Source organism: Leucoraja erinacea, chromosome 31 (genome assembly GCF_028641065.1).
Source record: "Leucoraja erinacea ecotype New England chromosome 31, Leri_hhj_1, whole genome shotgun sequence".
NCBI classification, from domain to species: domain Eukaryota; kingdom Metazoa; phylum Chordata; class Chondrichthyes; order Rajiformes; family Rajidae; genus Leucoraja; species Leucoraja erinaceus.
This window is the reverse complement of record NC_073407.1, coordinates 572,735-595,573: the sequence shown is the minus strand read 5'-3', so window position 1 is coordinate 595,573 and position 22,839 is coordinate 572,735. Positions and strand designations below refer to the sequence as shown.

The window sequence follows — 22,839 nt, the reverse complement described above, 5'->3', positions numbered from 1 at the left end:
GACCAGACACTTGTCGGATTTCGGACATTTTCGGATTTCAGAATGGAAGATTTTTAGCGTAGATTAGGTAGGTAGCGCGGGCGGCTTGAAAAGTCTGGAGCTGCTGCCTCCTCCCGGGTGACCGGGAGACTCATTGCATAAATGTTAGTCAGTTAGTTTGGAGGGATTTTATGTGGTGGTGGTGGAGTAGGGGTGAAGGGGGAAACTTTAATTCTTAGTCCCCTACCTGGTCGGCGACTCCCAACCTCGCGGAGCTGGGGGCTCCGTCCGGCCGCGGGCGGTGCCGGTTGGAGTTCCGACCCCGGCAACTCTACCCCTGGCTGCGAGGCGCTCCAAATCCAGCGCCGCCCGCGGTCGGACGTCCCAGCTCCGGGAATGTCGGGAGTCGGCGGCGTCGCAGCGCTGGGATTGCGGCAAGCTCCGGAGCGCTGTGGCCGCCTTCTTCCAACATTCGCGGAGCGTCGCTGGATTTGGAGCCGCGGAGCTGGGGGCTCCGTCCGGCCGCGGGCGGCGCCGGTTGGAGCTCCAACCCCGGCAACTCTACCCCTGGCTGCGCGGCTCCAAATCCAGCGACGCTCCGCGATGTTGTGTGTCGGCGGCCACAGCGCTCCGGAGCTTGCCGCACGGCGACCCGGTAAGGCATTGCCCGCACCCCGCTGGTATCCCAGCACTGCGACGCCGCCGACTCCCGACATTCGCGGAGCTGGGGCGTCCGGCCGCGGGCCGCGCTGGATTTGGAGCGCCTCGCAGCCAGGGGTAGAGTTGCCGGGGTCCGAGCTACAACCGGCGCCGCCCGCTGCCCCACCGGCCACAGCGCTGCGGAGCTTACTGCACAGCGACCCGGTAAGGCATTGACCGCTCCCCGCCTCTCCGACCAGGTAGGGGACTAAGAATTAAAGTTTACCCCTTCACCCCCGTTCACATAAAAGCCCTCCAAACTAACTGACTAACATTTAAGCAATGATTTACAGATGTTTAAGCGTCTCCCGGTCTCCAGGGAGGAGGCAGCCGCTACAGTAGTACAGACCTGGGTTGACCGTGGGTCGTTTTGGGTCAAGTTTGGCGCCAAACGCGAGCTTTGGTGCGCAGATGACATCTGGAAAAAATGGCCGGTTTTCGGAGCTTTTCGGTTTCTGGAACACCGGATAAAAGGTTGTGCACCTGTATTTGGAGATGAGTTCTGAGGCAGGAGCAGGCAGAAACAATGGGTCTGCAGGGCCATCCTGCTTGTCGACACTATCTCAGTGCATATGACAATAATAAATCTAAACCTAAACATCTATATCTATCCACAACAACCCTCCATGAAGATTCAGTCTGGCAGGATGAAGGGATGCAGCAGGTCAGTGTGGAGATATTAAAGTTTAAAAGAGATGTTCGAGACAATATTTTTTTACATACAGAGTGATGGGTAACTGGAATGCACTGCCAGAGCTAGTGGTAGAATGAAGATATAATAGGGGCACAAGAGGCTGTATGGGGAAGAATGTGTCCCTGTGGACAGAGCTCAGTGATATTTAGTTTAGTTTGGTTCAGAGATATAACACGGAAACAGGCCATTTGGCCCATTGAGTCCACGTCGACCAATGATCACTAGTTCTACATTATCTTAAGTTTCTCATCCTACATGCTGGGGCAGATTACTAAAGCCAATCATTCCACAAACCTGCAAGTCTTTGGAATGTGGGAAGAAATCTGAACACCCGGAGGAAAACCACGTGGTCACAGGGAGAACAGACAAACTCCGTACAGACGGCATCTGCAGTCCGGATCAAACCCGAGTCTCTAGCACTGCAAAGCAGCAACTCTACCGCTATGCCACCGTGTCACAGTTAATACATATCTTCTGATATAATTTTGGCCACTGATACAGATTAGAATATGCAATTAATATTGCTCTGATGAGTCATAGTCATAAGCACAGAAAAAATATCTTCGGCGCAACTCGTCCATGGTGACCAAGATATCCCATCTAAGCTATTTGCCCATGCGTGGCACATATCCCTCTAAACCTTGCGTTTCCATGTACCTGTCCAAGTGCCTTTTAAATGCTACTAGACTAAGTGGGACCCATTGGGTCCCATTGTCACACGGAAGGCCTGGTCCCCCAACACAATACTCCACCACTAAGCCATAGTGTCCCCTACTGCGCATGATCAGGTACCTCGCCATCCTCTTCCTCCTCCTATCCTCCTCCATTCCCCTCATCCTCCAGCACTCCTTCCCCTCCTCTCGACCCTCCCTCTCCTTTCCCATCCTCCTCCTCTCCCCCACTCCCTTCCTCACCTCCCCCAACCCTCTCCTTGTCCCTACCCTCAGTCACTCCCTCCTCTTCCTCTAACCCCCCTCCTCCCCCACTCTCCCTCCTCACCTCCGCTGTTTATAATATACAGGGACGGAGAGAGGGAAAGAATGGGAAGGAGGGAGGGTGGGAGAGAGGGACGGGGCGAGGAGAGGGAGGGTGGGAGAGAGGGACGGGGAGAGGAGAGGGAGGGAGTCAGGAAGAGGGAGGGAGGGAGACAGGGAGATAGGGAGAGGGAGGGAGGGATGCAAGGAGTGGGAGGGAGGGAGACAGGCAGAGAGAGGAATGGAAAGAGGTAGGGGGAGTGGGGGAGGGAGTGAGGGAGAGAGAATGAGGGAGGGATGTATCAGTTTTACTGTGAATAGGGAGTGAGAGAGAGGCAGAGAGAGGGATGGAAAGAAAGATGGAGGGGAAGTGAGGGTGTATCAGTGTATAATGATAGTCTGTGACCCCTCTCTCCCTCCCCACCCCAATCTCCCACTGTGTCTCTTTACCCTCCGCCTTCCCCCTCTCCTCCACCACCCCCAGCGTTGCATCAGTTCGGTACAGAGGCATTTGGACACTCATTAGGAGGCTGTGAATGGGGCGTTTGGACAGTGTAAACTCGTCGTGATCCTCTAAGTCCACGCAGGGGACGTTTAGACTCTTGAACCCCATCCCAGCCGAGATGGGACTAGACCCATCGCCGAGTGATGTTCGAAGCCTCTAAACCCGTTAGGAATATCTCAACGTTTCCTGACGGTCGGAACGCAGTCTAGTGATCTCTGGGACTCTCTGGTCGCTTCACACGGGCGTTCAGATGCTCCCAGAGAGGTTTGGCCCGTCCCACCTCGTCAGCAGAAGTTTGCACCTTGCCACTTAACAGTAGTTGTTTAGGAATTAGACCTAGCATGAATTGGAAACAAATTAAGGGTGCAAATTGAAAATAAAACCGAGAAGTGATCAATTGGCCAAGCAGCATCTGTGGAAAAGAAAGCAGAGTTGTGGCTTCAGGTCAGTGACCTTTCATCACAGAGTGCTTGGAGTCATTTGCAGGACCAGCAGTTCCATTGGGTTCCTCATATCCTTTCCACCAGGGCTGGAGAAGATTTGTTAGCCAGATTAATTGCTGCACAGCAAAGAGTAATTGCACCCATTCTACTTGCAATGACTCCAGAAATACTGCGGAAAACACATCTGTAGTGTTTATGTTGACATTTATTTTTGTAATTGAACGCAATTCTGCAAAGAGGTTATTAACTTAATAGCTAACATAAGCAGGCTTTTGGGCTTAGCAGGCTATAAATCAAAACTTAATATTTAAACAGCATATTGGCTGTGTTGGTACTTGCGGGCGGAGCACCAAGGCAAATTCCTTGTATGTGTACATACTTGGCCAATAAACTCATTCATTTATATACCAACAGTACATCATTAATTCCAGGATTTTAAAATGAATAACTGAAAATGTGCTTTGCATTTGGAAATTGTATGTGAAAGCCAGTATTGATGGGGGTTTTAAACTACCTGGAAGCCTGATTAATGCTTCAGCTGTTTATAATGTACAGAATAATTCTTTTCTTGTTTGTCGTCAGCCAAATCTCAGCTATTGATAAAGGGCAAGACAACTCCCACCAGCACTGCCTCAGAATTAAAATTACCATGGCAACGTTACTTCCTGGTATCCTTTCTCTTTCTAAAGATAGATATTAATCCTCTTGCATGTAATAAATTCCAGCAAACACGAATCATGTTTCTGTTGCATGTGAATCATCAGAGAGAGAGAAAAGAGAGAGAGAGAGAGAGAGAGAGAGAGAGGGGAAGAGGAGAGAGGGAGAGAGAGAGGAGAGAGAGAGAGAGAGAGGGGGGAGACAGAGAGAGAGGGAGAGGGAGAGAGAGGGGGAAGAGGGAGAGACGGCAGAGAGAGAGAGAGAGAGAGAGAGGGAGGAGAGAAGGTGAGAACGGCAGAGAGAGAGAGGGAGAGGGGGAAGGTGAGAACGACAGAGAGAGAGAGAGAGGAAAGAGACAGACAGAGAGAGAGAGAAGGGCAAAGAGAGAGAGAGAAGGAGAGAAGGTCAGGAGAGAGAGAGAGAGAGAGAGGGGGGGGGGGGAGAGGGAGAGAGAGAGAAGGATAGAGAGAGGGGGAGACAGAGAGAGGGGGGGGGGACAGAGAGAGAGGGGGAGAGAGAGAGAGTGAAAGGGAGAGAGAAAGAGATAGAGAGAGAGAGAGAGGGGGAAAGGGAGGTAGAGAGATATAGAGAGAGGGGTAGAGAGATAATGGGGGAGACAGAGAGAGAGGGGGAGTAAAGAGAGGTGAGACAGAGAGAGAGAGGGAGAGAGAGGGGAGAGAGACAGAGAGGAGAGAATAAGAGAGGGGATGAGAGGATGTCCCCCCTCCCATTAGTAGGGAACTTTTGCATTTTTCAGCTTGAAGTGCAATATGGTGCATACTGTTGCGAATCTTTTAACCTACACTTGAATGCAATATATATATGAGTTAAATTGGATTAGCTATGAATGTTGAGTAAATTACATTCCTAATTACATTCCACAGTAGAGCCCAGACTCTGATCAACAGGTTCAGCACATGAATGATCTTAGTGTATTCATGCATGGAAATCAGATTATAATCAAGCACTTGGCCCATGTTGACCAATCTGGGTCTCACTGCACACCTGGTACTATTCCTGGCCCTGACTCCAGTTGCATACCTTCTCTCATTCCTGACCCTGAGTCCAGCCTTACACCTAGCCCCCTATTCTACCCTGAGTCCAGCTGCTTACCTGCTTAGGTTCCCAGTGCTGAACACACCCCTGGTCCCAGCTTTGACTGCGCATCTAGTACTATTCCAGACCTTGACTCTGGATGCAAACTTGGCCTTGCTCCTAGCCCCTTTGCACTGATAATATATCTGGCCCACACATAAAGCCCCATATCTAACCCCCTATTACGTTCAAGTCAACAGGTACTTATCTAATACAGTAATCCTTTATGGGGCACTTCACAGACCAAATTATGGATAACAAAATGTTGCTACATTCATTGGTTTCCTTGTTATTCTAACATGCTAGTTACTTTGTCAAAGGAATCATCAGTTGGTTGAACACAATTCCCACCCATAAAATTAAACTCACTCAGCTGTATAAGTATTCTGTTACAATTTCTTTCATTTTCGTAACAAACTGTCCTGAAATCATTTTCACCCCCAATATTTTCAGTATTTTGCTGTCTTCCTCTCAGCTTGGACTTTTCCAAAATGCAAAGTTCGATAACTATATATTTTTAAGCAATATTATTCTATTAAATGTGAGAGTACATAATATTTTCTGTGGTATTCATAACACAACAATGATAAAAACATCTTTGTTTTGATTGCACCTACCAACATGCATACATTATGGGGTCCCTCTACGCAGGGATTCTCCCCCTCTACATTGGGGACCTGGGGTGGAGGGTATTGCACCGAGGTGTTCCCTGCAACCTGTTTCTCTCGCGGTTCACAGACTCGCCAGCCGCCTGCCACTTTTGCGGGCTGGAAGAGTCTGTGTACCACGTGTACATGGAGTGTGTGAGGCTGCAGCCACTGTTTAAATATCTAAAGGGGCTGCTCCTTGCCTTCTGGCTGCATTTTTCACCCACCATCCTCATCTTTGGACACCCTGTGCGTAGGGGAGAGGGTAGGGCTGAAGATGTCCTGGTTGGGTTGCTCCTGGGCCTGGCCAAGCTGGCCATCCGCGAGTCACGGCACCAGACGGCGGAGGGCTCTACCCGAGCCAGCTGCCTGCCCCTTTTCCGGGGTTACGTCCGTGCCCGGGTGGGATTAGAAAGGGAATACCCTGTCTGTGGGCACCCCGAGGGAGTTCCGGGACCGCTGGGCTCCGCAGGGTGTTGAATGTATCCTCAATAAGGATTGTATCATAATTGTATAATAGTTTATTATGGATATATGTTTGTATTGTATTTATGGTGGTGGGTTCTGGCTTGTTTTATTGTAGTGTAAATATTATTTTTTAATAATTGAATAAATTTTTTGATTAAAAAAAAAAACATGCATACATTATTTAGCAATGTTACAAAATTTTGAGATTTAAAAAATCAAGTCTGCAATTTATCCCATCAGATAAAACATAAAAAGAAGTTTAATTTGACACCTAATTCACTTTCATATCTCAAGTATTTAAAAAGTTATGGCCATTTTCATACTCGGAAATTAGCATCTTGTTCCCTATTGATTTTCTATGGACATAACAAAAAAGCTGTGATCATGGACAGTCAAAAGCCCATAACCTTCTTAAAAATTAAGAGAACTGAATGAAATGTTCAGTTATCATAGATTGAAGCATTCTGAAACAAATATAAAATAATCTTACTTGGATGACCTGAAATTAAAGCATACAATTAGTTAGTTACCCAATTGGAGCTAATTTCAAACTTCAATTACTAGATCTAAACATCTATCCATTTCTTAATAAATGATTAACATTTTTAAATAGCCTAAGTGTCCAAATAATATTCACAAATAATTCACAATAAAACATGATTTTAAAATCTCATTTACATTAATTTATAGGCCAAATGGAAGGAATTTAGTGTTCAATTGCTGTAAATTAAAGTCCATTTAAATCAGCTTTCTAGTGGGATCCTGTGAACGCGCTGGTTTAGAACGTTCACATTGCGCTAGCTATGTGCCTCAAATGCCCAGAAAAATACTGCGGGATATAATGGGCCCAAAATTAGCTACTCGCAATATTAAATTTTGTATAAAGGGATCTTAAGAAGCCCTTTTTAATGTAAAAATAAACAGCCTACCTTCTGTTGTCCGCTGTATGAGACCATGCCGATTGCCGGGGGTCGGGGGTTTAGAGGTTAATTTTTAAACTACTATAACACTTAGCCAAAGCGCGTAAAACTAATAATAGCTCAAGCGAGGGAATCTGCCAGTGAATTTTCGTTAATAATTAACTAGGCTGAACATCCTCGATTTGAACAGCCTAGAGAAAATCGCGTTTTAAACCCGCCCCCCTCTAAACGGCGCCAAAATCGCGCACATGGGCTGGAACAGATTTTCAGCGACGCTTCAGGTACGCTTTGCAACATACCTACATTATTACATTACAGTTAATATGTACTAAGGGCAAAGTTTTGTTCCAATGCTCCCCATTCCGAATTACTTCTACATTGAAGTGATTGAAATCCAAGTGAAGTTTAAATGGCATCATAAAAGTAAAACCTCCGGAATGGATGATATTCATTACGTGGTTGGTTGGGGTCAGTATCAGCACAATTACTATATTAAACTTTGAATCTTCAAATGTCCTGGTTCAAGCTAAAACTAAAAACAAATAATAATCTCCTCACACATTCCCCTGCAAGTATCTCTGTCACTCCTTTAAAATATGCCCCTTCTTTGAACAAGCTCTTAAACATCATATCTGAATCAGTTTCCATCTGATTACACTCCTTGAGGCTGTTCATCTATGTGTTCAATTAATAAAATAATGAGATTGGGGACATTTCTATTCAACCTGTCAAAGGAATTGGTGGGGGGGGGGGGGGGGTTAGAAAGAGTCAGTGAAGTAAACAAACATAATAATTGAGTGGCAAATGACAATAATGCTCCCTTCCCACTGAAGGAAATAATGGGTTATCCAGGCTATATGTTGTGACAGACAGCCTGACACCTTGCATGTCATTTAATATTGCACTTATCCCATCCCCCTGGATATTCCGGATTAATAAATTAAGGTTTTGTCAACTAATTACAAATCAGGCTAATTACAATCAATAACATTAGCCAACTCCGAAACATGAAGCACTGAGCATTGGGATCCAGACATCACGGATAACTGGCCTCAGTTCCCCGCTCACATCTGGCAGTGTTCTCCGTAGAGCGTTTTTGAAAGGGGGGAGGCTGAGCAATCACTAATCACTGGCCTTGGGGGTACCCCGTGAGGGACTGTAGCAACCGAGTGGGGAGAGGGTGTGGAAGAAGGGTGTCCCCCCTCCCAGGGTAGGATGTTTTTGAAATTTGATGTATTAAAATCATGTTTTAGTGCATTGTAGAAGTATGATTTCAATGTTTTTTGTATGAAGTATTTTTAAGAGGTAACTTTTTAATGGGTAACTTTTTCTACACAAAGGGTGATGGGTGTATGGAACAAACTGCCAGAGGAAGTAGTTGAGGCAGGGACCATCCCAACATTTAAGAAAAACTTAAGATTGATACATGGATAGGACAGGTTTGGAGGTATGGACCAAAAGCAGGTAGCATAGCTGGGACATGTTGGCTGTTGTGGGCAAGTTGCGCCGAAGGGCCTGTTTTCACACTGTATCAGTCTATGACTATATTATACCTCCACCATGCATGAATGCTTCAAAATCAAATTATCGAGTTTTATTGCCATATACTCAAGCATAGAAGCACAGAAAATAGGTGCAGGAATAGGCCATCGGCCCTTCGAGCCAGCACTGCCATTCAATATGATCATGGCTATTCATCTAAAATCTGTACCTCTTTCCTGTTTTTCCTCATATCCCTTGATTTCGTTAGCCCCAAGAACTAAATGTAACTCTCTCTTGAAAACCTCCAGTGAATTGGCCTGCGCTGCCTTCTGTGGCAGAGAATTCCACAGATTCACAACTCTGTGGGTGAAGAAAGTTTGTCCTCATCTCAGTCCTAACTGCCCCCCCCCCCCCTTTATTCTTAAACTGTGACCCCTGGTTCTGAACTCCCCCAACATGGGGAACATTTTTCCTGCAGTTACAGTAAGTGAAAATCTAGCAGGCAAGCAGGATGCTTTCTCCAACCACTGCCATTTGAAGTCCACTATCTTCCACCGTTTCTACCCACTGCTTGGTATTTACTTCCAGCAGCCACCAGTTGTCCTCCAGGATGCACCGAGCCACAGCCTGATCCATGCCGGTCACCTGGGCGAATTTGGCAGAGACTCTCACGGCAGCGGTGCAACGCTTCCGACGCATTGCACTGAGGCTGCTCCATGGCCGGAGCTGCAGTGAGCGACTCGCCAGTCCGACAAACACTCGCCAACCCCGCTCCCCGTCTGCATCTGTCCCCGTCGCTGCTTCTGCTTCAAACACCCATGGCCCATGCAGTTGATATGAGTTTTGAAAATTTCGTTGATCACAGAATTTCTCACAACAGAGCGAGAGAAATTTGTGATCAGCGTGAGAATTTGGGGAAATGCGTGATTCTCACGCTCAATGCATGGGAGTTGGCAGCCCTCTATTCCCCTCTCTCCCCCCTCTCTCTCTCCCCTCTCTCCCATTCTCTCCCTCCACCTCTCTTTCTCTCCCCTCTCTCCCACCTCATTCTCATCCCTCTCTCCCTTCTTCCGTTCTCTCTCCTCTCAATGCCCCTTTCTCTCTCCCCTCTATCTGTCCCCTCCTCCTCTCTTTCCCCTCTCTCCTCTAACCCCCTCTCTTTCCCCTGTCTCCCCTCTCACTCTCTCCCCTTCCCCCTCTCTTCTCTCCCTATCTCTCTATCTCTCTCCTCTCTTCCCTTCTCTCTCCCCCCTCTCCCTCCCCCTCTCTCCCTCCCCCTCTCTCTCCCCAACTCTCTCCCCTAACTCTCTCTCAACTCTCTTTCCCCTAACTCTCTCTCCCCTCTCTTTTCCCTAACCCCCTCTCTCTCCTCTCTCTCTATCTCCCTCTCCACTCTCTCCCCTCTCTTCTCTCTCACCTTTCTCTCTTCCCCTCTCTCTCTCCGCTCTCTATCCTCTCTCTCTTCTCTCTCCCCCATTTCTCCCTCCCACATCACTCTCCCCTTGCTCTCTCTCCCCTCTTTCTCTTTGCCCCCATCTCTCTCTCTTTCCCCCGTTTCTCTATTTCCCTCTCTCTCCCCATTCTCTCCTACCCTTTCCTCCCTCTCCACCCCCTCTCTCTCTTCCTTCCCTCTCCCCCTCTCCCATTCACGCCCCCTCTGTCTCTCCCCTCTCACCCCCACTCTCCCCATTGTCTCCCTGTCTCCTTCCCCTCTCTCTCTCTCCACCTCCCTTTGAGAGTCTGTCCCTTCGGCACAGAGACTCTCGCGGCAGCGGTGCAACGCTTCCGACGCCTCCGATCACCCGGGACTTGCATTGCTCCATGGCCGGAGCTGCAGCGTGCGACTCGTTAGCCCCGCAAACACTCGCCAGCCCTATCTCCCCGCATCTGTCCCTGCCCGCTGCTTCCATCCCTCCCTCAGCCCTGGCTCTCCAACACCTGCGGACCATGCAGTTTATCTGAGTTTTGAATTTTTCGTTGATCACAGAATTTCTCACCACAGAGCGTGAGAAATTTCAGATCAGCGTGAGGGCGTGAGAGTTTGCCTGAGGGCGTGATTCTCACGCTCAAAGCGTGAGAGTTGGCAGCCCTGCTATTTGCACCTTAGAGTATTATATTTAAAGCTGATAATGTTCAAAGTAAAGACAAGATAACAATCTTACACCAGCATTACATACTGTTTTATCAGTTGCAAAGAACTCATCAAACAATTTGCAAAATTACTCCAAGGAGATGGACAAAGATCATAAAGTTGCATCAACATTGCTCAAATTCACAGCCAGGTTGTTAGGGGTGAACTAATCTTCTGTATGCAGGATTGTCCAGTAAGGAACCAAAACTAGATCACTACTGCCCAAGACAATGGGCTAAAACAACCGCTAAAGGAAACAACTCCAAGAGGTTACTGTTATGGGAAAGAAAGGTGGATCTGAAAAAGATGCTCAGAGTAAGATCTGGAGGCAGGAGTCTCAGTAGGCTTAAGCACTGTGTACCAACATCTTATTGAAGTTTGTCATATAGCCAGAAAACCTGTGAAAAAACAAATTTGAATTGCTGCGAAGAAGGGACAACGATAAATATTGGATGTATGAAGAATTTAGAAAGCTGTTATTCGGCGATGAAAGCCATTTCCTAGTTCAGAACCAATGTGTTCTGAGATTAGATAGAAATGTCACATTGACCAGTTCACCATACATCCTGAAAAGATTATGTATTGCATTGTTTCAGTTACTAACAGTTGGTGGGCTGCACTAAGTTAATGGAATTATGAGATCACTACAACATAAGAGGTATTGCAGAAAAAATTATGCCGGAGATGAAGACTTTTCCAGATGATGCGAGATATTCCAGCAAAACCTTGCACCGTGCCACACATCAAAGATGTCTCTTCTACAAGTCGTCAAGAGAGTTTATTGTCATGTGTCCCAGATAGTCCAGAACAAGGGGTCACAGTTTAAGGATAAGAGGGAAATCTTTTAGGACCGAGATGAAGAAAACATTTTTCACACAGAGAGTGGTGAATCTGTGGAATTCTCTCCCGCAGAAGGTAGTTGAGGCTATTGACTATATTTAAGACGGAGTAAGATGTGGCCCTTGTGGCTAAAGGGATCAGGGGGTATGGAGAGAAGCAGGTACAGGATACTGAGTTGGATGATCAGCCATGATCATATTGAATGGCGGTGCAGGCTCGAAGGGCCAAATGGCCTACTCCTGCACCTAATTTCTATGTTTCTATAGGACAGTGAAATTCTTGCTTGCTGCAGCACAACAGAGCATTGTAGGCATCTATACAGATCAGATCATTGTGTCCATATACCATAGGATATATATACACATATATATACAGATAAAGTGCAATAGGCTGTTATAATTCAGAGTTTGTTTGAAGTTGTGTTTTATGGTCTGATGGCTGTGGGGAAGTGACTGTTCCTGAACCTGGATGTTGCAGATTTCAGGCTCCTGTACCTTCTTCCTGATGACAGCAGAGAGATGAGTGTGTGACCAAGATGGTGTGGGTCCTTGATGATGCTGGCAGCCTTTTTGAGGCAGCGCCTGCGATAGATCCCCTCGATGGTAGGGAGGTCAGAGCTGATGATGGACTGGGCAGTGTTTACAACTTTTTGCAGCCTTTTCCGCTCCTGGACGCTCAGGTTGCTGTACCAAGCCAGGATGCAACCGGTCAGCATGCTCTCTACTGTGCACCTGTAGAAGTTCGAAAGAGTCCTCCTTGACATACCAACTCTCCGTAATCTTCTCAGGAAGTAGATGTGCTTTCTTTATGATTGCATCAGTGTTCTGGGACCAGGAGAGATCTTCGGAAATATGCACGCCCAGGAATTTGAAGATCTTGACCCTTTCCACCATCCATATGATATAAATGAGACTGTGGGTCCCCATCCTACCCTTTCCAAAGTCCACAATCAGTTCCTTGGTTTTGCTGGTGTTGAGAGCCAGGTTATTGTGCTGGCACCATTTGGTCAGTCGGTACCGTAGACATCACATTGACTGATTGCATTACGACCTAGTTCCACAACTTGAATGCCCAGAAAGGAAATGACATAAAGTGATGCTACACTGCCTGGCTCATCACAGGTATGGGCCTGCCGACCCACACCACTCTCACCACACTTGCATTTCACTCCTACCATCAGGACGGTGGTGTCGGAGTTTGAAAATCATGACCACCAGCTTCAAGAATAGCTTCTTCCTAACAACCAGGCTCTTGAACACTACAACACTGAGTAAACTGAACTATCTTCAGTTACACTTAAGTCAGCGGGACACGCAGCATCTCTGGATAGACGGAATGGGTGATGTTTCAGTTTGAGACCCTTCTTCAGACTGAGAGTCAGGGGAGAGGGAAACGAGAGATATGGAAGGGTATGTGTGAAAACGAGAGATTATAGGGGACGAAGGTCAAGGAAAATTGTTAGCTAAGGGAAGGTGACAATGAAGCATACAATGTAAAATTTAATCAAGAGGTCACTCAGACTGGTCGGAGGGGTGGGGAGAGATGGGAAAGCAAGGGTTACTTGAAGCTAGAGAAGTACACTTTAGTCTTTTTTGTACTAGTTTTGGGGTTGATTTATTACATTTGTTTCTCATGTTATCTATGAGTATTGTTTACAGACCTGTTATGCTGCTGCAATTAAGAATTTCATTGCTCCGTTGTCGTTACACGATTCTCGACCAAAGCACAAATCTAGGTTTGACCTTTTCACCCTACTGTTTTCATCTGATTATTGACCCAGTCATATACAACATGTTTTTGTGTGCACTCCTGTTAATATTTAACAATTAAATGTCCAATGTGGATGCAACATGATTGTTCATTTAAAATACTTGACCATGATATCCCAAAACATGGCAATTATGAGAAATATTTCAGTTGCTGAAATGCAAGTTCTTTTTATCAACCAGAGGGGATTAATATTATCACTTTAACCTGCCCTGAAACACATTCACATTAGTCTAGAATAAATGCATAACATCTAAAGGAAGAGTAAATTGAAACCAAAATCAGAAACTACTTTTATTTATGGAAAGGTCTTTGATAATTGGTATAAAATGGAGAACAATTTTGAGCCGATTTTTGAGGGTCTGCCAAAGAAAGGCACAAAATGCTGGTGACACAGTGGCTCAGGGGTAGAGTTGTTGCCTAACAGCGCCAGAGACCCAGGTTTGATCCTGGCTACAGGTACTTTCTGTACGGAGTTTGTACATTCTCCCCGTTGACCTATGTGGTTTTCTCCGGGATTTCCGGTTTCTTCCCACACTCCAAAGATGTACAGGTTTGTAGGTTAATTGGCTTGAAATAATTGTGAATTGTCCCTAGTGTGTGTAGGATAATGTTAGTGTGTGGGGATAGCTGGTTTACGCGGATTCGGTGGGCCGAAGGGCCTGTTTGTGTGCTATATCTCTAAAACTAAAAAAACAAAACTCAGCAAGACAGGCAACATCTGTGGAGAACATAGATTGATTGCAGGGCTGCCAACAATGGGTGAGAGTTGAGAGTGAGAAATTGCAAGGGAGCGTTGCGACCGGGGGAGGGGGGTGGATGGGAGGAGGGTGTTCAGGTTTTTTGGGTTACGGCCCATGTGCCGGAGGTTGCCGAACCCTGTCCTTGATGTTTGGCCTCATTGTGGTCCTCCCCATGTTTTACAACCGATTCACCTGGTTAGTTTTATCTCCGGCTGCTTCATGTTGTCGGCGGCTGCACATCCAACCAAGAAAGAAGAGAAGAGATGCGACGCCATTCACAGCCGCCGACTGACGCGCTTCCAAAGACTGCACAGATTGTTGTGATATGGCGCAAAAAGACAAACTGTGCAGGGACTGAAGACAGCATGAGAATTCTGTCATCAGCGTGAGAATCGGCTGAAACGCGTGACTCTCACGCTCAAAGCGTGAGAGTTGGCAGCCCTGTCTAAGGCCAGGATGTGACAACAGACGCACAGGGAGACACATACACAAAGGAAGACACACACACACACACACACAGGGAGACAGACACACACACACACACACACACACAGGGACACACACACACACACACATGGGGAGACACACACACACACACATGGACACACACACACCACAGGGAGACACAGACACACACAGACACACACACACACAAGGAGACAGACACACACACACACACACACACACACACACACACAGACAGAGAGACACACACACACACACACACACACACACACACAGGGAGACACACACACACAGGGAGACACACTCAGGGAGGCACACACAGGGAGGCACACACACAGGGAGGCACACACACAGGGAGGCACACATACAGGGAGGCACACATACAGGGAGGCACACACACACACGGAGACACACACACACAGAGAGAGAGAGACACACACACACACACAGGGAGACACACACACACACACACACACACACACAGGGAGACACAGACACACAAATACACACAGGAGAGACACACACACACACAGGGACACACACACACACACAGGGGGACACACACACAGGGAGAGACACACACAGGGAGGCACACACACACACACACGGAGACACACAGACATGCACACACACACACAGGGAGACACACAAACACACACAGGGACACACACACACAGGGAGACACACACACGCACACACACGGAGACACACACACCCACACACACACACACACACACACACACACACACACAGGGAGAGACACACACAGGGAGGCACACACACAGGGAGACACACACACACAGGGAGACACACACACACACACAGGACACACACACACAGGGACACACACACACACACACACAGGGAGACACACACACAGGGAGACACACAGACGTGCACACACACAGGGAGATACATACACACACACACACACAGGGAGACACACACACACACAGGGAGACACACACACACAGGGAGACACACACACAAAGGAAGACACACACACACGGAGACACACACACAGACACGCACACAGGGAGAGACACACATGGATACACACACACACCTTTCCTTCCCCCCCCTCCATCCTCCCCCTCCCTCCTTCTCTTTCCTCACCTCCCTCTTTCCTCCCTCCTCCCTCTTTTTCCTCACGCTTCCTCTTTCTCCCCTTTCTCCTTCCCTTCCTTCATCCCCTTTCTACATTCCCTCCCCCTGTCTCTCTTGGCCTCCATCCCTCCCTTTTTTTCTCTCTCTCTCTCTCTCCCCTCCCTCTCTTTCCCTGCCCAATGGGGAGTCTGGCGGGAACGGTGCAGCGTGGATTTGCGGCGCTGGCGCTGCCGTGCGAGTTGGAGGGAGGGAGGGAGCGAGGTTGCCGCGGTAGCCGGAAGCGCAACGCTCGCAGACGGCTCACAAAAGCGCTGGCACCGACCAACGCGCTTCCCCAATCCGTGCAGATCGCTGTCATGCGGCGCAAACTTGAGACAAACTGTGCAGCAAAGATCGGATCTTTGCGGTGCAGGGACTGAAGACAGCCTGTCAGCGTGAGAATTCTGTCTTCAGCGTGAGGGCGTGAGAATTGGCTGAAATGTGTGAGTGTCACGCTCAAAGCGTGAGAGTTGGCAGCCCTGTGATTGGGACCCTTCTTCAGTGATTTTGCAGGAGTAGGAAAGAAAGCTAGAAAAGAGCAGGGGCAGGGCAGAGCAGGGCCGGTAACAGGTGGGGGGTTTGATTTGCAGATTATTGGACAAAGGCCAGAAATGAAAAGACACGCGAGAGGCCAAAAGGATAAAGAATTGTAAATTGTGGAACCCGACGGTGGAAAGGTTGTCAATTGTGTAGCCAGTGTCTGCTGATGGGAATTTTGCACCATAAACTTCCCACCTGATGGGAATTTTGACCCCTAGCCTTAAGGCTCCGGCAAATTTCAAAAGCAGAGAAAAACCCACATCAGCAGTGAGATTTTCAACCATTTTATTTCCTCTCAGAACTATCAGATTTTAGTTGGCTCAGTACCTCTGCAACTTTGCCATTTAAATGGCCAATATCCTCAATAGTTGCATTGGACTATGTTTCTATGGACTCATGGTCATTTCTCTGTTGTATGACCATGAACATTATGAACCACAGTTGCTTTAATACCGTTGAAAGTCAGCACTGCAATTTATAATCCAATCTCAAAATCTCGGTAGTCCGTGTAGAGACCAGGTACCTTTACAATGTATGGGTAATGGGGAAAACCAATTAGTAGTGACATGGCAAGACAGAGGGACAACACTTCACCAACATCAAAAATGTTTTTGTCTGAACAGGCTTATTGAAAATTCTTCCCCAATAAATTAATTTATCGGTGCGGGCTCAGTGGCCCAGAGGACCCATTTCCATGCTGTCTCTCTAAATTGAACTAAACTAGTAGGGATTTGATATTGCACTGAATCAGAAATTATTGGAAGCCTTGTAATATTGCATGAAAGTCATAAAAACAGCAGATTTTCTGAATCAGATAGAGAATACTTTTGGGCATCGAGCACTAGCTGCCATTTAGTCAGTGAATATTTCAAGACTCCACAGTGCAACCTTTATCCAACTTCAGACAAGTGTATCTCATCCCACTATTGTAAATTAAAGCATGACTATAATGCAACACTATGGCAACACTTTATTTGAACATTGCTATAATAGAACATTAGCAGATCTAAACTGATAAGGATAACTGCAATTCCTCTTAGCTATATTACTAAAAGTCTCATCTTGACCACTTCCGGTTGCACTGTATATTGATTTTAGAAAAGACTCTGCCACTTACGGCTGTGATTTTTGGCCATCTTACTCAGTCCCCCTCCGCTGGTGAGGACAAGAGGATTTTTCCCATCGATTAAAAATAGAAGACTTATTAATGTTTAAAAAATGTTGAGATTCTCTCTCCTGAAGGCCACGCCCCCTTCCGGAGGGACTATAAAACCCAGAAGTGTTGAGTGCCTCAGTCTTGCAAGATGGGGGAGCGAGAGGGGTCATGTCTCTCAGTCAGAGCTGTGAATAACACTGAACACATGTCTACTAAACTGTGAGTGCCCGTAATGTGGTTTGAAAAGGTAAAAGTGTTTTTTTGGTTTGAAAATGCTTGCTAAAATGATTTGAGAATTAAGGGACAGAAGTTTAGGGGTAACATGAGGGGGAATTTCTTTACTCAGAGAGTGGTAGCTGTGTGGAATGAGCTTCCAGTGGAAGTGGTGGAGGCAGGTTCGATTTTATCATTTAAAAATAAATTGGATAGGCATATTGGACGGTGATTGGCCTCATCAGCGACAACGATTAGTCGGCCTATAGGGAGGAGGTCCAGCTCCTAGCAGCATGGTGCGCTGACAACAACCTGGCCCTTAACTCCAAGAAGACCAAGGAGCTCATTGTTGACTCCAGAAGGTCTAAGGGTGGCACGCACATCCATATTAACAGGACAGAGGTGGAACGTGTTTCCAGCTTTAGGTTTCTGGGGGTCAACATCTCCGATGACCTCTCTTGGACCCCCATCCATATTAACAGGATGGAGGTGGAACGTGTTTCCAGCTTTAGGTTTCTGGGGGTCAACATCTCCGATGACCAACATCTCCGATGACCTCTCTTGGACCCACAATACATCAACACTGGTCAAGAAGGCTCACCAGCGTCTCTTCTTCCTGAGGAGACTAAAGAAGGTCCATCTGTCTCCTCAGATTCTGGTGAACTTCTACCGCTGCACCATCGCGAGCTGCACCATCCTTACTAACTGTAATGGTATGGTATGGCAACTGCTCTGTCTCCGACCGGAGGGCACTGCAGAGGGTGGTGAAAACTGCCCAACGCATCACCGGTTCCTCACTCCCCTCCATTGAGTCTGACTAGAGCAAGCGATGTCTGCGAAGGGCGCGCAGCATCGTCAAGGACTGCTCTCACCCCAGCCACAGACTGTTTACCCTCCTCCCATCCAGAAGGTGTTACAGGTCTCTCCATTGTCGGCCCAGCAGGTTCATAAACAGCTTCTTCCCTGCGGCTGTTACAGTACTTACCTCTGCACCTTGGTGATTGCCAGTTGGTTTGAGAATGCTAAAGTTGCCTTGCCTAATTGAAAAGTTGGTTTGAGAATGCCTTGCCTAATTGAAAAGTTAGTTTGAGAACGCTAAAGTTGCCTTGCCTAATTGAAAAATTGGTTTGAGAAAGCAAAAGTTGCCTTGCCGTCCATATAATTAAAAGTCTATGATCACCTCCTGTTTACGCTGTATATTGATTTTAGGAGAAACGCTACCACGTACGACTGTGATTTTTGGCCATCTTACTCAGAGCCCCCCACCGCTCATCAGGTACCGAGGATTTTTCCTGATGATGAAAAATAAAAGAGGTATAAGTGTTTTAAAAAATATTGAGATTCTCTCTCCTGTCAATGATGCCATGAAGGCCACGCCCCTTCTGGTGGGAGGGACTATAAAATTGGAAGTGTGGGCGTGGTTCAGTCTCTGCAAGAAGGGGGAGAAACATAGAAACATAGAAAATAGGTGCAGGAGTAGGCCATTTGGCCCTTCGAACCTGCACCGCCATTCGATATGATCATGGCTGATCATCCAACTCAGTATCCTGTACCTGCCTTCTCTCCATACCCCTGATCCCTTTAGCCACAAGGGCCACATCTAACTCCCTCTTAAATATAGCCAATGAACTGGCCTCAACTACCTTCTGTGGCAGAGAATTCCACAGATTCACCACTCTCTGTGTAAAAAATGATTTTCTCATCTCGGTCCTAAAGGACTTCCCTCTTATCCTTAAACTGTGACCCCTAGTTCTGGATTTGAATTTGGTTGCCTTGCACCCTGCTTGAAATGGTAGGAAACTGCACTCAAATTTGGTGCCCTTGCACCCTGCTTGAAGTGGTATGACACTGCACTCAAATTTGGTGGCCTTGCACCCTGCTTGAAGTGGTATAACACTACACTCGAATTTGGTGGCCTTGCACCCTGCTTGAAGTGGCAGGAAACGGCACTTGAATTTGGTGGCCTTGCACCCTGCATGAAGTGGTATTTCAAGGAATAACCGCAAGTCAATTGCCAGCCCACCAGCCTTGAGTGAGTGAGCTGCCAGCACACCAGGCTTGAGTGACTGAGCCCAAGAATCCGTTCGGCCCACAATGTCCAAACTAGCCATCTGGAAACCAGTCCCTTCAGCCCAGAACACCCATACTAATGCTCCAGAAAGCCCCCCCCACACCACTGGCCACCAATATTGGAATTGGTGCAGAGGTGGAATATTGCGTTGGGGGACCAGCCCTCCCATGTGAAGCTGGGACCCAACTGGTCCCACTTAGTCTTGTCTGATGTATACATTTGCTCAGCTCATTTGAGTAAAATGATAGCTGCAATATGTTAATGCTTTAAAGATTGCATTGTGTCAGTCAGTCACTGAGCACTTTGGTGATAACTCAATAAAATCTTTTAATCAATAACATCAATGCACTATCCATCCAAATATCCAGCTTATATTTATTTTCCAGTAATTTGAAAGCAACCTCATATCCACTATAGTCATAGAGCTATACTGCACAGAAACAGGCCATTGGACCAACTCATGCTGACCAAGTTGCCAAACCAAGTTGCTGGTCCAACTTGCCTGCACCTGGCCCATATCCCTCTAAACCGTTCCTATCCAGGTACCTGTCCCATTGAACGTTGCTATTGTATGCTACTTCCCATTGACTGAAAAGTTTGACTCTCAAGTCCTTTTTAAATATTTCCCTTCACACATATGCTCGCCCCAACTGTGGGGAAAAGACTGGTTATTCGCAGTATTTATGCCCTTCGTGATTTTATATACCTCTATAAAGTCAGCCATCAGCCACCTAAACTCCAGTAAAAAGAGACCCATCCTATCTAGCATCTCCTACAACTCCCTGACAGCATTTAAGTGCAGAGATGAGAACTTGAATCATCTAGGCATAGATCAGTTCAGTTTAGTTATACTGGAACTCAAGTTTGTCCCGGTATTGTCTCTTGGCATCATGGCTTTAACAAAGCTTTTGACAAGGTCTTTGACGGTAAGCTGGTCCATAGAGTCAGGCTATTCAAGGTGTTTTGGCATACTGAATCGCAAATTGGCTTGATGTACCGAGGTATAGTGAAAAGCTTTTGTCGCACGCTAACCAATGAGCTGAAAGACAACACATCGAGCTGTCCACAGTGTACAAATATATAATAAAAGGAATAAAGTGAATAGCGTTTAGAGCAAGATAAAGTCCAGTAAAGTGAGATCAAATATATTACGAGGGTCCTAATGAGGTAGAAGTAGCTGAGCACTGCTCTCTAGTTGATGGTAGGATGGTTCAGTTGCCTGAAATCAACTGGGAAGAAACTGTCCCTAAAACTGGATGTGTGCATTTTCACCCTTCTATACCACTTACTTGATGGGAGAGGGGAGAAGAGGGAGTGGCCCTCTGAAATTGTTTTCTGAATAGAAGTCTGCAACCAATGATGTACCACAGGGATTGGAACGGGAACCTGGACCTGGATGAGAGTGTCTGTCATCTGATAAGCAAGTTTTCTGATGACAGAACGATTAGTGGAGTTGGATTTAGCTGGGATTGTTGCCTGAGGATACAGAGACAAAGATCCTGATGGCCTGTGGAGTACAAGTCTCTGTGGATACGGACACAAAGATCCTGATGGCCAGTAGCATACACGCCACTGGAGATAAATGGGACTACTGTGGATCGGGCGAGCTGCTTTAAATACCTGGGTGTCCACATCGCAGAGGATCTGACATGGACAACACACACTGCCGCACTGGTGAGTAAGGCAAGGCTGCGCCTTTACCACCTCAGACAGCTGAGGATCCTTCAGTGCTTCTACTCTGGGGCTGGAGAAAGCATCTTGTCTGGCAACATCACAATCTGGTTTGGAACAGCTTTGCACAGATCAGGAAGGCTCTGCAGAGAGTAGTGCGTTCTGCCGAACGCGCTATATATCTTAATTTCATTGAATCATATATGATTGAATATGCGGCATTATTTTCGTCTTGATTCTATATTCAAAGGGTAAGGTTGAAAACGTCTGAAGAAGGGTTTCGGCCCGAAACGTTGCCTATTTCCTTCGCTCCATAGATGCTGCCGCACCCGTTGAGTTTCTCCAGCAATTTTGTCTACCTTCGATTCTCCAGCATCTGCAGTTCCTTCTTGAACAAGGTTGATTTATTTATTTGTGCAGAACAATGATGGAAGTCCAACTTTTGCTTTGTTTCTCTGAAATGTTCTCTATATATATGCATAACAGCATGAATATAATCTGATTTCCATACATGAATATAGTCATTCATGTGCTGCACCTGTTGATCAGCGTGGCTCTATTGTGGAATGTAATTAGGAATGTAATTTAGCCTAACCTTATTCATACCTAATCCAATTTAAAGCATAAATGTTGCATTCAAATGTAAGTTAAAAGACTCGTTACAGTATAGAAACATAGAAAATAGGTGCAGGAGTAGGCCATTCGGCCCTTCGAGCTTGCACCGCCATTCAATATGATCATGGCTGATCATCCAACTCAGTATCCTGTACCTGCCTTCTCTCCATACCCCCTGATCACTTTAGCCACAAGGGCCACATCTAACTCCCTCTTAAATATACTACCAGATTGCACAATTTCAAGCTGAAAAATGCAAAAGCTCCCTACCGTGGGAATATTGAGAATTCTGAGGGTAAGCTTTTCCATGCAGAGTGTGGTGCCAGTGGAATGGCACAGGTTTAAACATATCTGGCCATGTAAATGGATAGGAACGGAAATAAGTCCCACAGCACGAAAACTGGCCCTTTAGCCCAACTTGTCTATGACAACCAAGATGTTGCATCTAAGTTAGTCCCATTTGCCCCTATTTGGCCCATATCTCTCTAAACTTTTCCTATCCATGTACCTGTCCTAGTGCATTTTAAATGTTGTCATTGTCCCTGTTTCAATCACATCCACTGGCAGCTCCATTACATATATTTATCACACTGTGTAACAAAATTGCCCCTCAGATTCCTATTAAATCTTTCTCCCCTCACCTTCAGGGTTCTCCATTTCTCTACCCTTGGCCTACTGTTCTCCAAGGAATAAAATCCTACCTTACCCAATCTCTCTCTATAGCTCAAGTATACAAGTCCCAGCATTATCCTCGCAAATCTTGTCTGTACCCTTACCAGCTTAAAAAGGTTCATTAACCACTCAAAGCTTTCATTCAGAGCCAACTTCACCTTACGTCAACTCATTCAATCATGACATGGCATCTGCAAAAAAAAAAAAAAGCATTTGCTGTAAACACTCAAAGAAAAAAAGTTTCAG

General features: G+C 46.6%; 1 protein-coding gene across 2 annotated transcripts in view; it reads right to left on the bottom strand.

Moving 5' to 3' along the window:
- The window catches only part of LOC129711815 (whirlin-like), a 190,385-nt gene that overhangs the window by 144,577 nt on the left and 22,969 nt on the right, over positions 1-22,839 (bottom strand). The window contains exon 2 of one of the 2 annotated variants that reach the window (XM_055659750.1): positions 22,698-22,784. The exons of the other annotated variant lie outside the window; for it this stretch is intronic. Coding sequence (XP_055515725.1) covers positions 22,698-22,715 — 18 coding nt within the window. The 5' untranslated portion in view covers positions 22,716-22,784. The remainder of the gene's footprint in view (positions 1-22,697; positions 22,785-22,839) is intronic. 2 annotated transcript variants of the gene reach the window in all.